At 34.7% G+C, this 13,624-nt stretch overlaps 2 protein-coding genes across 2 annotated transcripts; one reads left to right on the top strand and one right to left on the bottom strand.

Moving 5' to 3' along the window:
* Positions 1–247: 247 nt before the first annotated feature.
* On the top strand, positions 248–10,348 carry LOC133811956 (patatin-like protein 2). The gene is made up of 5 exons (XM_062246237.1): positions 248–514; positions 599–780; positions 7,935–8,124; positions 8,385–8,546; positions 8,751–10,348. Exons 1-5 carry the CDS (start codon positions 383–385, stop codon positions 8,802–8,804), a joined length of 720 nt encoding a protein of 239 aa, XP_062102221.1. The 5' UTR covers positions 248–382; the 3' UTR covers positions 8,805–10,348.
* Positions 8,845–9,456, bottom strand: LOC133811961 (uncharacterized). Its single transcript, XM_062246248.1, has one exon. The coding sequence runs from the start codon at positions 9,454–9,456 to the stop codon at positions 8,845–8,847; it is 612 nt and encodes a 203-aa protein (XP_062102232.1).
* Positions 10,349–13,624: the final 3,276 nt, after the last annotated feature.

The raw sequence follows: 13,624 nt of genomic DNA, 5'->3' as shown, positions 1-13,624 counted from the left end.
ATACACATGTCAATTGTTTACTGGTGAGACAGTTCGGAGACTATGACTGTACGTGTTTATGTATCTATCAGTGTAAAACTACGTACATAACTCATTTAATGTTTCCACAAGACTTTAATTTTGAATTGACCAATTCCAGCCAACAACCCAAATAAATGAGCGACCAATCCAAATTATCCAACTCCGAGAGACTCTCACACTCAGAAATTTCCTTTTGAATTTATAGTACTGATGTTAAATAAAAATAGTTGGGAATTTTCCTAGCATTATATATTCTCTCGCTCTTTCACTATATTTGTCTAAAAATATTTCACTTTTAATTTCTTGAATTCCCCAATCAATTCCATTTTTTTCTCTTCTAACACATATATATATATATGATATGAAGAGAACCAAATCGTTTCTACCGTCCCCGCTGTATGGAAATGTGATCACTGTTCTTAGCATCGACGGTGGTGGAGTAAGAGGAATTATTCCGGCGACTATCCTTGCCTTCTTAGAATCTGAGCTTCAGGTGGTATAAATAAATATATTTAATTAGACCATTATGCATGGCTACGTACGTACAAATTATCTAAAAGATGGATATTTGGTACAGAAAGTGGAGGATGACAAGAATGCTAGAATTGCAGACTATTTTGATGTAATTGCGGGAACAAGCACAGGTGGACTCATTACTGCCATGATTACAGCCCCAGACCGAAACAAAAGGCCATTATTTGCTGCCAAAGACATCGTCGACTTCTACCTCCAACACTGTCCTCTTATCTTTCCTCAACGGTACTTTTATTATGTATTTGAATTTAGTTTTATCTACTTTAATTTAAATTTAATGTTTCATGATCTTAATTTTATATGATTAAAAATCATTCGGTAAAACTAATAATTGTTCCGACAGTTGTAGATGGAATGAGACTTATCTTAAGTAGAACAAGACACTACAAGAAAAAACAGTATTCATAACACTTAAAAACTGCTATCCGGGACTATTGATAGCACTTCTGAAAATGCTAACATAGCCCCTGTTATTAAAAATCCAGTCTTTTCTATAACAGTTTTTGAATGTTATGTTCGGTGTTATCTTAAACTATTCAATAACACATATTTAGGTGCTATAATATTCAAATAATAACATTTAGATAGAGTTTTTGGTTATAAATTTGAAGTTTAATCTTGTATTTTTTCATAACATTTTTCAACTGTTACATTTGATTATTTTGATAACATTTTTAGTTTGTTATATTATATAAACCATAACGATTTTTTACGCTTATAATATATTTTTAAATCATAACATATAGTAATAAAATTGTTACTTTAGTGTGGATAATATATTTTAAATTATTTTTTGATAAGTATACTTGTATGGTTTTTTTTAATTAAAAGATTTTCATTATTGTATTTTGATAAACAAAATCAAAATTAATCATAAAATGTAATTCTCAATAAATTGATAAACCATAAGTATTACATTAAACAATAACTAATTCGAACCATGAATGTGTCTACTTCATGAGATCTTAGTTCTAACTTAAATTTGAAAACTTAACATAATAAAGTTTTATAATCTTGAACATTTTTTACTTCAAACTATAGTTTGGATGATGCTATTGTTGCTGCTGCTGTTGCTGATGTTGTAGCTATTCTTCAGCTTGTTGTGCTTGACTGTGAACCCTAGATGGTGTACTAGTCCTTCGAGGGAACTTGTTCAAACACTCTGAAAAATAAATAGATAAAGATAAGCAACAAATATAAAACTGCATGCTAACAAAAATGAAACTATTCTCATAAGAAATATAATCCAAGGAAAATAAGTCTTGGAACCCCTTGTAATATGGTTTTGGTATCAATAAAGATTCATTCTAGTTATTCAACATACTAGTGTGCATCAGCAATACAAAGACCCACAAACAAATTAATGGTGTATTCAAGAGACCACTGAGACTCTTTAACCACAAAATATAACTCACCTTCAAGAAAATCTTTTACACTACCCACAACTTCATTTATTCATTTTTTTTTTACCTTTTATTGGGTGCCTAACATCTAGCAGAATTTATCAAAAATTTGAGGCTTTCCAAGTCATCATCCTGTAATAGCATGAAGAATTTAGCCGAAATCAGCATCATTATGAAGTGATAAACCAAATATTTCTAGACAAGTTTAGATCTATTTTGTTCCTTTGTTTACTTTTTAGTTTTAGGATATACACAAATAAGATTTAACAATAAATATATCTTAAACAAAGAAAGAAAAGAATTTAAATGTTATAAATTCTATAGATAGTCACAAACACAGTCTAAACAGAGGTTACACAGATATGGATAGTAAAATAAAACTTACAAAGTTTAACATAAAGCTTCATACGAACTTCATGCAAAGTAATGAACTAACATCAACTGAAAATAAAATAAGTACAAAATTAACAAACCTCTTGGTGCACCTCCCTCCTTCAGTAATCTTTCCTCAGCATCCCTGTTAAAACAATATATGCTAGTTAAAAAAAGAAAAAGAAGGAACAATTGATGTTAATCTGCTATAACAAAGTCCAAGAAGATCATTCACAAGAAATCACACCTCAAGACCTCTGCAATTGTTTCATCATCAGGAGAAACTTCATGAGCCTTGATAAGATCAGAGACAGCATCCTAACAACAAGAATGTCCCCCAATGGTTAGCAGGGCAATTGCATAAACATCCTTCAGAAGACATTTATTATAAGCATTATTTTCTAAAACAATTTTTTTATTATAAGATCAGAACTGATAGATTGAAAATGAGAAAATACAAAAGCAATTTTAGATAACAAACAGTCCTCTAGCTTTGGTGCTATTATTATAAATGTCTTGATTATTAATCACAGTTGACTGATATATAGTATAATAGAAATCAAAAGGAAGACAACTCAATACCTCAGAACCTTCTTTTATGCATTCATCAAACTGCTTTGTTTTCAAGTAACAAAAATGGGGTATTCTTTCCCTTTTAAGTACTTTCTGATCTAAAAATAGGTTCCTGATCTAAAATATTATTTTTGCAATTTTGTTAAACTAAACTGAGCGCCAAACAAATTAAATTTGGCACCATAGTTATTTACCTTCCATATGAACATGTAAAACGATGTTATTGCAGCTTTGCTGCTCAAATCAACCGACTTGGCATTAGTCCAGAGTATTGAAGCCAAAATTGTGTGTCCCAATACCTAATCAAGGAAATACATATAAAAAAATCAACATTCACAGTACTAATCAAGCAGAAAGGGAAAGCACACAACATAGTTCCATGGAAAAAAAACAAAAGTTGATACCTTAAATAATGCTATAACAACTGAGAAGAAGCTCATAAATGCAGTTGCAAATATGAGAGGCCTTGAGAAGGCAGCTGGCCTTTTAAAGACATGGGTCTGAAAATCAATGCATATTTCAGTACTTGGAATCATTGAAATCTTTTCAATTTAAAAAAAAAAATTATTGAAATCTGAAACGCATTACTATTATAATTTACATGATCATAGTAACAAATGGCTAAAATATGCAACTATTTGGTAAAACAGATACCCAAATAAACATTATTCCTTCCCCTTCTATTTATATGATACATGTTCCTTTTCATTTACATTCTTAATATCTATGTCATGCATGATTTAGTTATTTTTAGTTTATATCCATACAATAAATGGCATAATGAAAACTTATTTTTATTAAAAGACAATCAGCTTTGGGCACAAGAAATAAGAATGTTTGGATCATGCATAGTATGAGTAGAAAGAGACATGCAAAGTTCAACTTGGCTTGCAACAAGAGGAATAGATATAACATAACCTGCATGTGAAGAAAAAAAGCTAGTTGAACAATCACTGCTCGAACTGCGAGAATGCACATTGCTGCAACTAAAGCAAATCTCTTCCATCTCAAAAGGGGCACCTGACATGAAAGGTGTTAAGCTACCAAGTGAGAAACAGATTCTGTAAAGTTTCCACCTTAACCTTAGCATAAGAAAAATCTCACAATTAGCATATTGGAAACTGTTAACAAATTATTCCCATGAACAGAACTTTTTTTTCAAAGCCAAAGACAAACATATATCAAAAGCAAAACCTTTTGAAAAAAGTTCATGTTTTCAATCAAGGATAACAGAGGACCTGTTCTATTTGACCTGGTTATAGAAAATAACATCATTGAACTTATGTCCCAGCAGTGGTTATGTCAAAAATCTAATGACTCTAATCAAAGTTTTTAACCAACTGGAAAACCAGTTGATGCAGCACAAGCACAAATGCCAATGCCCTATAATCAGAGAGAGCAACAAAGCTTACAATAAAACAAGTTTATACAACCCCTTTTACATTGCAGCAAGGTTGTCCATTAGTTACATTTCAGCATCAACCATTTTTCAACCCCTTTATTAAAGAATATATATGAACAGTAAACAGAGGAACTCATCCAATTTTATAACATTTTGGCTAAGTAAGATGTGTGAAGGGAGAAACTTAAGTAATTCGATAAAGGTCCTACAAGAAAAAGGGCCTAAGAAAAAAAGACAAATATGATTTCTGTTATACAAGAAAAAGAAAACATAAAAGTGTGTGAAACGATTCAACCACTGAATTAGAACCAAAAATTAAAAAACAAGATAAACTAATAAGAGGGCCTTTCTAATCACATGAAACTAGAACCAAAAATTAGAGAGTTGCACTTAAAATTTACGAACAACAGGGATTTAAAAAGAAACAACACTACTTGTATTCACTTGTACTATTTATATAAAGAAAAAATACAAGGAAGTAGTTACATGATTTCTTAAAAGGATAAGACACTAAGAAAAAGACAAGCTAAAGATAAAGCAGTGAAATATTTTAGCTTCAAAGTTATTGAAATCAATTTGATGATGATAAATTCATTCAATCAAATATGTAATGGCACACAACAATGAATCAAACACTAACAAGCTCGTGGGATGTGTGTTTTTCTAAGTTAATTGCTATACAGAATAAACCCTTTTCTTTTCCAATATGGAACCTTTTTTATGTTAAAGTCAAACCAAACTTTCTATGCATGTACATGATATACAACAAGATACCTAAAAGCTGCTTCCTCTAGATATGCTTGATCTCAAAAGATTTAGAAACTCATCTTCTCCTCTGGATATACAACATGATTATTGTCTTGCAGCTGTTCATGAGGTTCCGAGGGTGAAAAAGATAAGATCTTCATCCTATAGCCATAACAAGAACAAACAGGGCGATTATCAATACAAGAATCAATTTTTTCAGAAAATTGATGAATTACGTTTTTCTGTGACCCAGATATACAGTTAATATCACAATTACATACAAATTTATAGCCTTTATGATATAACCAGACCAGACATGAAAACCCAGGTGAATGAAACCAACCCTCTTTTTTCATAAATTAGAATACATTACTAAATACAGTAAAATTCACATCAGCCAACAATCTGTATTATCAAATACAGCAGCCACAAGGAAGATAATGACATTCTACCAAAAGCAATGTCAAGTTAAGAAATTCAATCAATCTTTTATTCTCCTAAAAGAAATACCGTTGAAAAGGGACTGAGAGAGAGACCTAACAGAACCTTGAAAAGGAATGCTTGAAACAGATATGGCTAAAGTAATATCAGATATGCCAGAAGCAAATTCAGTCAAGAAAAGACAAAACTCCCACCATCAGAACTCGGGACCAAATTGTTTGAAATATAATCTTCTCAACTAAATCACAACCAAACTAACAATGAAAGAAACAGAGTTACCAATCCTAATAACCCAATACCCAACATCAAATTATGTAGTAAACACTCTGAAATAACTATCCGAGCAAACAGTTTCAAATTTTCAATCTCCCCCAAATATAAATAAAGTCCCAAAGCTTTCATTTTTAGCAATACAATGGTTTTATAATTATTATGTGAAGAAAAAGTTCTTTCTCAACCATCAGTGTAGTTCAAAGGAAAGACACCATGACTAGTACTAGTAGTTACTTAAAGGCAATAACAAAAACTGAGAACGCCTAAACATATAGTTCATCATAATTATGTCAATGGTTTTCCTCACTAACTGTAATTAAGAAACATGTAACAACAAGGAAGAGTACCCTATTATTATGCATTTAGTAATCTATCAAATGTGTTTGATGGTGTTTCAGGGACGAAACCTGAACTCCAATTGTCTACCTCCTCTGTCTCGCTCTCCACCAACAAGCCCAGTCCCACGCTCGACCCTGCACACTGCCGGACTTGTAATGATGAAATCAGAGACAGAAATCTTCAAGCTCCTGCACCTCCGAGTCCTCGTCACCACCTCCGTCTAGTCTCCCGCGCCAGCCACCTACAAGAGAGAAATGTGAAAAATGATGGAGTTGAGAGGTTAGATAGATGTGAGGGAGATAGGGTTGAGAAGAGAAAAGGTACATCGCTGAGAGAAGAAATTCGAGAGAGAGAGAAAGAATGAGAATAAAGAAATTAAAATATCCCATACTAAGCCTTCGACTACCATGAACCAACCAACAGCAACAAAAATAAGTTGAGAGGAAACATACCAGATCTCGCCTTCGTCGTGTGCTGAGGAGAAGAAGACCCACGCAGCGTCGAACCCGTGACCTCGCCTCTGCCTCCGCCTCCGCTAGGCGCCGTCACCTATTCTTCCAAGAGAGAGTGAAGTGGGGATGGTTTCGAAGCAGGAGGGCGTGAGTAGAAATGAGAGGCCCTGAGGTAGCAAAGAGAGAGAGAGAACCAAAGAAAAGAGGTTGAGGGGAATCAGGAAATGAAGAAAAAGAAGAATAAAGGATAGGAGTGAGAGGAGGAGAGGGTGGCGGCTTAGGGCTTCTCAGATTAGAGTGTTGAGTGAAAAAAAATGAAAAGTAAAGCGCCATTACTAATTCACATGGCGCCAAAAACTTCCCTCCGTATGTTTTAGAGCCTCCGTATGTTTTAGAGCTAAGTCAATAATAGCACTTTAAAAAATATGTAATATCTTACCGTAATATTTACACAAAATTCTTGTAGTGAGATGTGGACCATATATATATTTATATATATATAGGTGCATTTTTTTTTTTAATGGTTACTACTCATCATGGATGGTTATTTTAATATTAATTACTGGATTAAGATCAATTGTCTATATTTATAGTTTTTAATTAATATTTCTAAACTTAAATTTTGATTTTTTTCAAATTGTTGGAAAGGTTATATAATGAAAAACATGTATATATTATGAAAACATAATATTGTAAACTTTTCATTTTTCAAATACATGTCAATTTTTAAATATAGCTAGTGTTTCTCATTGGTTGGAAACAACATTAATTACGGCAAAAAAACATATCTAAATTTGAAGTTAATGTAGAAAAAAAGCATTTACCTGTTGGTGACTTGCTATACTAAGTCACTATGTTGCCACATCATCATAATTGTTAGTACACTTCTATGTGTAGTAACCATTGAGAAGTCTTCCATATATATATATATATATAAGTATTGATATTTGACACGTTAAGGTCTCCAACACTATATGAAGTGGCACTTCACGATTGGTTAGCGATACCCCATAATATTTACTAATTTCAAGTATATGGAACCCGATATTGAATTGCATCAATAGCAATATGTCACCTCCTTATAGTATTGGACACCAACGTTATCCCTTAACAATTATATCTCTCTCTCTATATATATATATATATATATATTGAATATTGCTATTTGGAGGTACATAGTGGCATTTTATTTAATTCAAATATGTTTGAGTTGATATTGAATGGTACAAACAACGATGATACGTAGTAATAACCACTTGTCACTTTCCAGCCCAGGCAATTCTCATACATATTACTCATAAGTCATAAATGCCAACTGCCTAACTTTATTGAATAACAGTAAAATTAATATATATATATATATACCTATATGTATAGGCATAAGCATACAGGTCATCTTATTAGTAAGGTTAAGTCTCTGACTGGACCAAAATACGACGGGAAGTATTTGCATAATCTGCTGAGAGAAAAATTTGGTGATGTGAGGTTGAACCAAACGCTTGCTAATGTCATAATTCCAACATTTGACATCAACCGTCTCCAACCTACTGTCTTCTCTACCTATGAGGTATACTAATTAATTAATTGTAAATACATAACAACATTATTTATTTAAAATTTTGAGTAACATTGTTAGATACACGTCTATTCTACACGCTGAAATGATATATAATTAATCTTAATTATATAACTAAATATGATCATAATGTGTATTTTTAGTGTGTGAATTGAGAAAGTATCTAGCATTACTCCTAAATTTATTTACAATTTTACTTTTTCCAAGTGATTTAGCTTGTTAATTTCTCTATTATATATGATTTGGTTTAGGGAAAAAGGAACTCCAGCCTAAATGCTTTGTTGTCAGATGTATGTATTGGAACCTCAGCTGCTCCAACCTATCTCCCACCTCATTCTTTTGAAACCAAAGCCTCCAATGGTCAAGTTAAAGAATTCCATCTCATTGATGGTGGTGTTGTGGCCAATAATCCGGTAATTAATTAAGAACATTATTCATAATTATTTAGCATATATATATATATATATATAGTGAATCTTTTTATAGTCATAATGCATGTTAAGAAGATAAATACTAAAAACAGTTTATAAAAAGGATATCTTCACAAAAAAAAAAAAAGTGTTCATGTTAGTTAGTGAATTATTTATTTATTTTTATTTTTTTGGATGAACCAGCAGAAATTCATTACTCCACAAACAAATTTACAGCCTAAAAGCACCTTTTTCAAATAAGGCCGGTATGCAATCTATACAAGAAAGTATTAGTAACTAATTACAATAAGTCAAACCATGCCATATCTCCTTGAGCTACATGCCTAGGCATAACACAAGTTATTCTAGTTTTGATTTGCCATTTTGCTTCCTGGACTAACAGCTTAGGAGACACAATGCTTGATTGCCAAAGTTTGTTATTCCTAGCCTGCCATAAATGATAAACCAGAGCTGCAACAGAGGCAGCTAAAACATTCTTCTGAAACTTGCTCTTCTTGGACCTTTCTATCCATCTAAGCAGGCCTTGTAATGATTCTGTGTGAGCTCTCCATCCAAGCCATTTTTTCAACTGTTGTAAGCAGTCCTGAGAGAAAGAGCAATCAAAAAACAGATGTTCAACTGTTTCATCTGCTCCATTGCAGAGGATACAAGTTGAATCTTCAGTTATGTTGAATCTATGAAGCCTCTCTCTTGTTTTTAGCCTATTTTGAATTGCAATCCAGAGCACAAAGCTGTGCTTTGGGATATTAAGCCTGCACCAGACCTCTTTACTCCAGTGGAATCTCTCCTGTACCTGATTAAGCAACTTGTAGCCAGAGGAAATTTGATAGGTATCTAATGTAAATTGCACAGGATTTATTAGATGTTTAACTTCATCTTTAATGTTCACCATTTTCCTCCAGTACCAGCTGCTTTGAGATGGGGCATTGTAACCCCACAACTCCTCATGTTTTATATACACATTATGCACCCACTTAACCCATAGGTTATCTTTCTTTGTTGCAATTGACCAGACATTTTTAATCAAAGCAACTCAGTTCCAATCTGAAATGTTCATAAGGCCAATTCCTCCAGCCTTCTTAGGCTTACATAGCTTCTCACAGGCCACACTTCCTGACCCAACCATATTGCTCTGCCCCTGCCAGAGAAAGCTTCTACAAATGCTTTCAATTTCAGATACAAGCTTCTTGGGTAGAATCATGATTTGACTCCAGTAGGCATGAATAGTCAGAAGCACAGAATTAATCAATATTGTTCTACCTGCAAAGGATAAGTTCTTGGAACTCCAGGTCTTGATTCGAGCTGTCATCTTCTCAACCAAGATTTTGCATTCAGCAGCTGAGATTCTCTTGGCACAGATGGGAATGCCAAGACACTTAAAAGGGATGTCATTTCTACTGAAACCTGATACATCAAGAACTCTTCTAATCTCCTCTTCACTCATTCCACTGCAGTAAATAGCTGTTTTTTTTATGTTTGGTTTCAAACCAGAGGTGTTTGAGAACAACTTTAACCCCTGCAGCATTAAATATATGCTCTTAAAGTCACCTTTGCAGAACAGCAACACATCATCAGCAAAGCTTAGATGATTAAGTTTTAAATCACTGCACCTTTCATGAAACTGAAAATATTTCTTCTCCCCAACTTTCTGCATAATTCTACTCAAGTATTCCATCCCAAGAACAAAGAGTAAGGAAGACATTGGCTCCCCTTGTCTCAAGCCTCTCTTTGCTGCAAAGAATCCATGCATAGATCTATTAAACATTAGAGAGTACCTAGGTGTGGTTACACAATTCATTATGAGTTTAATGAATTTAGCAGGAAATTGAAAAGCATGTAACATCTCCTCTAAGAATCCCAATTCCATAGTATCATAGGCCTTTTGTAAATCTAGCTTTATCATGCAATTGGGTCTAGTTGATTTTCTTCCATAATGTCTTATTAGATCCTGACAGATCATAATATTATGAGCTATGAACCTGCCTTTAATGAACCCCCCTGATTTTGAGCCACAAGCTCTGGAAGGATGACTTTAAGTCTACTGCAAATAAGTTTTGTAGCTACTTTGTATAGGACATTGCAACAAGCTATGGGGCGATAATCACTTACAGTGTTTGGACATTTGCACTTAGGAATAAGGGTAAGAACTGTAGAATTAAGTTATTTTAGCAAGTGCCCTGTATGCAGGGAAGATGCTACAGCTTCAAAGATTTCATTTCCAACCAACTCCCAATTGTCCTGAAAGAAATAGCTGCAGTATCCATCAGGACCTAGAGCTTTGATTCCAGGAATGCTAAACACAGCATTTTTAACTTCATCTTTAGAAAATTCTGCTAACAACAGATCTGCCTGCTGACTAGAGATCACAGGGCCTTGAGCCATTATTGAAGCTTTAACTGGCTGTCTATTCTCCATTTGAGTGCCCAATAGAGACTGATAATAGGATAGAAAGGCTTCAGTAACACCAGCAGGATCCTCCACTATGTTCCCTTCTGCATTAGTAATAGAAAATATCCTGTTTTGACATCTTCTTTCCTTGATGCTGGAGTGAAAAAGAGCAGAATTTTCATCACCTTCTTTTACCCAGGTTATCTTAGACTTTTGGGACATGAATGAACACTAATCTTTATGCACCCCAGCATAATGTCTTCTAGCTTCCAACTCCTGATGTTGTAGTTCCACATTCAAAGGTTCTCTATGCAGCTTGTTCTGGCATTCATTAAGATTCTCTCTAGCTTGCAAATCTGCAATGTGAATCGCTGAAAAACCCTGCTTGTTCAGGTCTTTAAGCTTAGTCACAACTTGGAACATTTTAGTCCCTTTAACAGTCTGATGCCACACCCTACTCACTTCCTGGTGGTACTGAGGATGGGAAGACCACATCCTAAAGTACTTGAAAGGCTTCTTACCACTTGGAATATCAGGATACACAGTTAAAATTGCTGGAGTGTGATCAAAAAGACCTTCATTAAGAAAAATAGCTTCAGCAGTTGTAAAGCTATCCATCCAAGCTTGATTTGCCAGAACTCTATCAATCTTGGAGTAAATTCTATCCGATCCCTGCTGTTTATTACTCCAAGTAAAGAAATTCCCACTGAATTTAACATCTTCCAGTTGGCAATATGTGACACAGTTCATAAAAGCATTAGTAGAGCTATGTCTTACTCTATCACCAACTCTTTCATCTCTGTTCAGGATGTCATTAAAGTCCCCAAGCACTACCCAGGGATCTGCTCTTGCCAATTCCTGTAAACTTTTCCACAAACTTTTCCTTCCTTCTTCATCATTAAAGCCATAGACAAATGTAATGAAAAATCTATGCTTATTATCCACAGTAGCAACAAACAAGTGAATAAGCTTATTTGAGCAACTGAGAATACTTACATTGAATCTCAAAGGATTCCAAGCAACTATAATTATTCCTCCTTTGTGCCACGCACTATTAGATGTGAAGCACCAACCTGAGAACATATGTACATACAAGGCTCCAAGCTTCGGAGCCTTAACCCTCGTCTCAAGAAGACCAACTAAATTAGCTTTCTGGTTGACAATAAATTGCCTTACTGCATTCTGCTTTTGCTGGCTATTGATCCCTCAGACGTTCCAACATATGATCTTATCCATTGGAAAGAGGAGGCTCCCCCCCCCCCCCCCCTCCTGTATTCGCCAATTCTTCCACAGTTAGCTTCTGATCTCCTTGAATTGTGGATTCATTCTGGTTCTCCCCTGACACAGCACTTGTTGAGGCATTAGGATCTGATAAAGCCTGGAAAGAATTCGTAGTGGAAGGGCAGGCCATAGGTTCTTTGGCTTTGACCCTCCACCCTTTTGTAACAGGCTGAAACTCATCAACAGCAGGTTTAACTGCCTCTGCCTTTTCTACCCTCTCTGGTTTCTTACTCTCTTCTTTAACAATCCATTGCTGCTTCCTGCCCTCTTTCCTTCTACAATCATTAGTAGCATGCCCCATACCTTTGCAATGACCACAAATGATCGGTTTCCATTCATACGTAACTCCTACAGAGACATTAAAACCAAATTCATCCTCAAATTCAATGAAACATGGAAATTCCTGTTGAAGAGAGACTTCAATAAGAACACGAGGACAGCTGAGTTTATCTCTCTCTTTTGTAACCGCATCAACCATCAGTGGCTTCCCCACTTGGCCTATAATCTTGAAAAGAGACTTTTGACCCCAGTATTTCAATTCCAGATCATCCAACTGAACCCAAATTGGAACTGTTCGAATGTCTTCTTTCTTGAAATTAGTATTTGGATCCCAAGCCTTCATAATGACAGGCCTCTTATTGAAGAAAATGTATCCTCCCGTGAGTATAGCATCTCTATCCTCAATACAATCAAATCTAATCAAGAAAATTACATATGAAAGCATACCAACCTTATCCACCTTGTCTTTCCATAAACGCCTTGCAAAACCTTCCAAAACAGAGAGAGACGGATTGGCTCCCAGTACATAACATACTATCGAAGAATTCCAGTAAGCAATCTCCTCTTCAATATCCTCCATATTGATTTTAATCTTGTTAGCCTGTTCCGACTTCGCAAAAGATATTTCCAAGTTCCTAACCACACTCCCAGATCTGAGGACATGAGGTGTAGCAGGAAGACCTTTTGATAAAGCATTCGAACATTTCTGATTATCTTCCAGGAAGAAAGCAAAATCAGAGCGAATATCTTCTTGCTGTTGAATTACTTTCAGAGAGGACCTCGGGGACAAAGGTGCCTGAAACACATCCTGTAAGCCAGGATCTTCACAATGTTCCTCCGCACCTTCATCATCGTCTGTGAACTCAAGAGGCTCAATTCCTAAAACTTCTTCCATGGATTTAGCTTTTTTCACATCCGCAGTGGAATTAGGACCTCTTTTCTTCTTCTTCTTAGCAGAAACTTTCAGCTTCCCCTTCACCTTTGCTCTTGTTTTCGCCATGGCACCAGCCCACGAGAGAGCTGCAAGAAGCTAGGAGGTATTGTTCTTTTTTTTTTTAATCAATTACAAATTTGTAACTCCCTTTTTGTGCATATTTTGAGTGCTAGTTAGT

Source organism: Humulus lupulus, unplaced genomic scaffold (assembly GCF_963169125.1).
Source record: "Humulus lupulus unplaced genomic scaffold, drHumLupu1.1 SCAFFOLD_77, whole genome shotgun sequence".
NCBI classification, from domain to species: Eukaryota; Viridiplantae; Streptophyta; class Magnoliopsida; order Rosales; family Cannabaceae; genus Humulus; species Humulus lupulus.
Note: the sequence above shows the minus strand (reverse complement) of the source record. Positions and strands in the feature narration are given on the sequence as shown.

Excerpts from the sequence above, each read along its gene's own strand:
- LOC133811956 (XM_062246237.1), top strand. The coding sequence starts at position 383 with ATGAAGAGAACCAAATCGTTTCTACCGTCCCCGCTGTATGGAAATGTG. Across the intron at positions 515-598 it reads TCTTAGAATCTGAGCTTCAG|AAAGTGGAGGATGACAAGAA; the intron begins GTGGTATAAATA and ends TATTTGGTACAG. Across the intron at positions 8,125-8,384 it reads CTGTCTTCTCTACCTATGAG|GGAAAAAGGAACTCCAGCCT; the intron begins GTATACTAATTA and ends GATTTGGTTTAG.
- LOC133811961 (XM_062246248.1), bottom strand. The coding sequence starts at position 9,456 with ATGGTGAACATTAAAGATGAAGTTAAACATCTAATAAATCCTGTGCAA.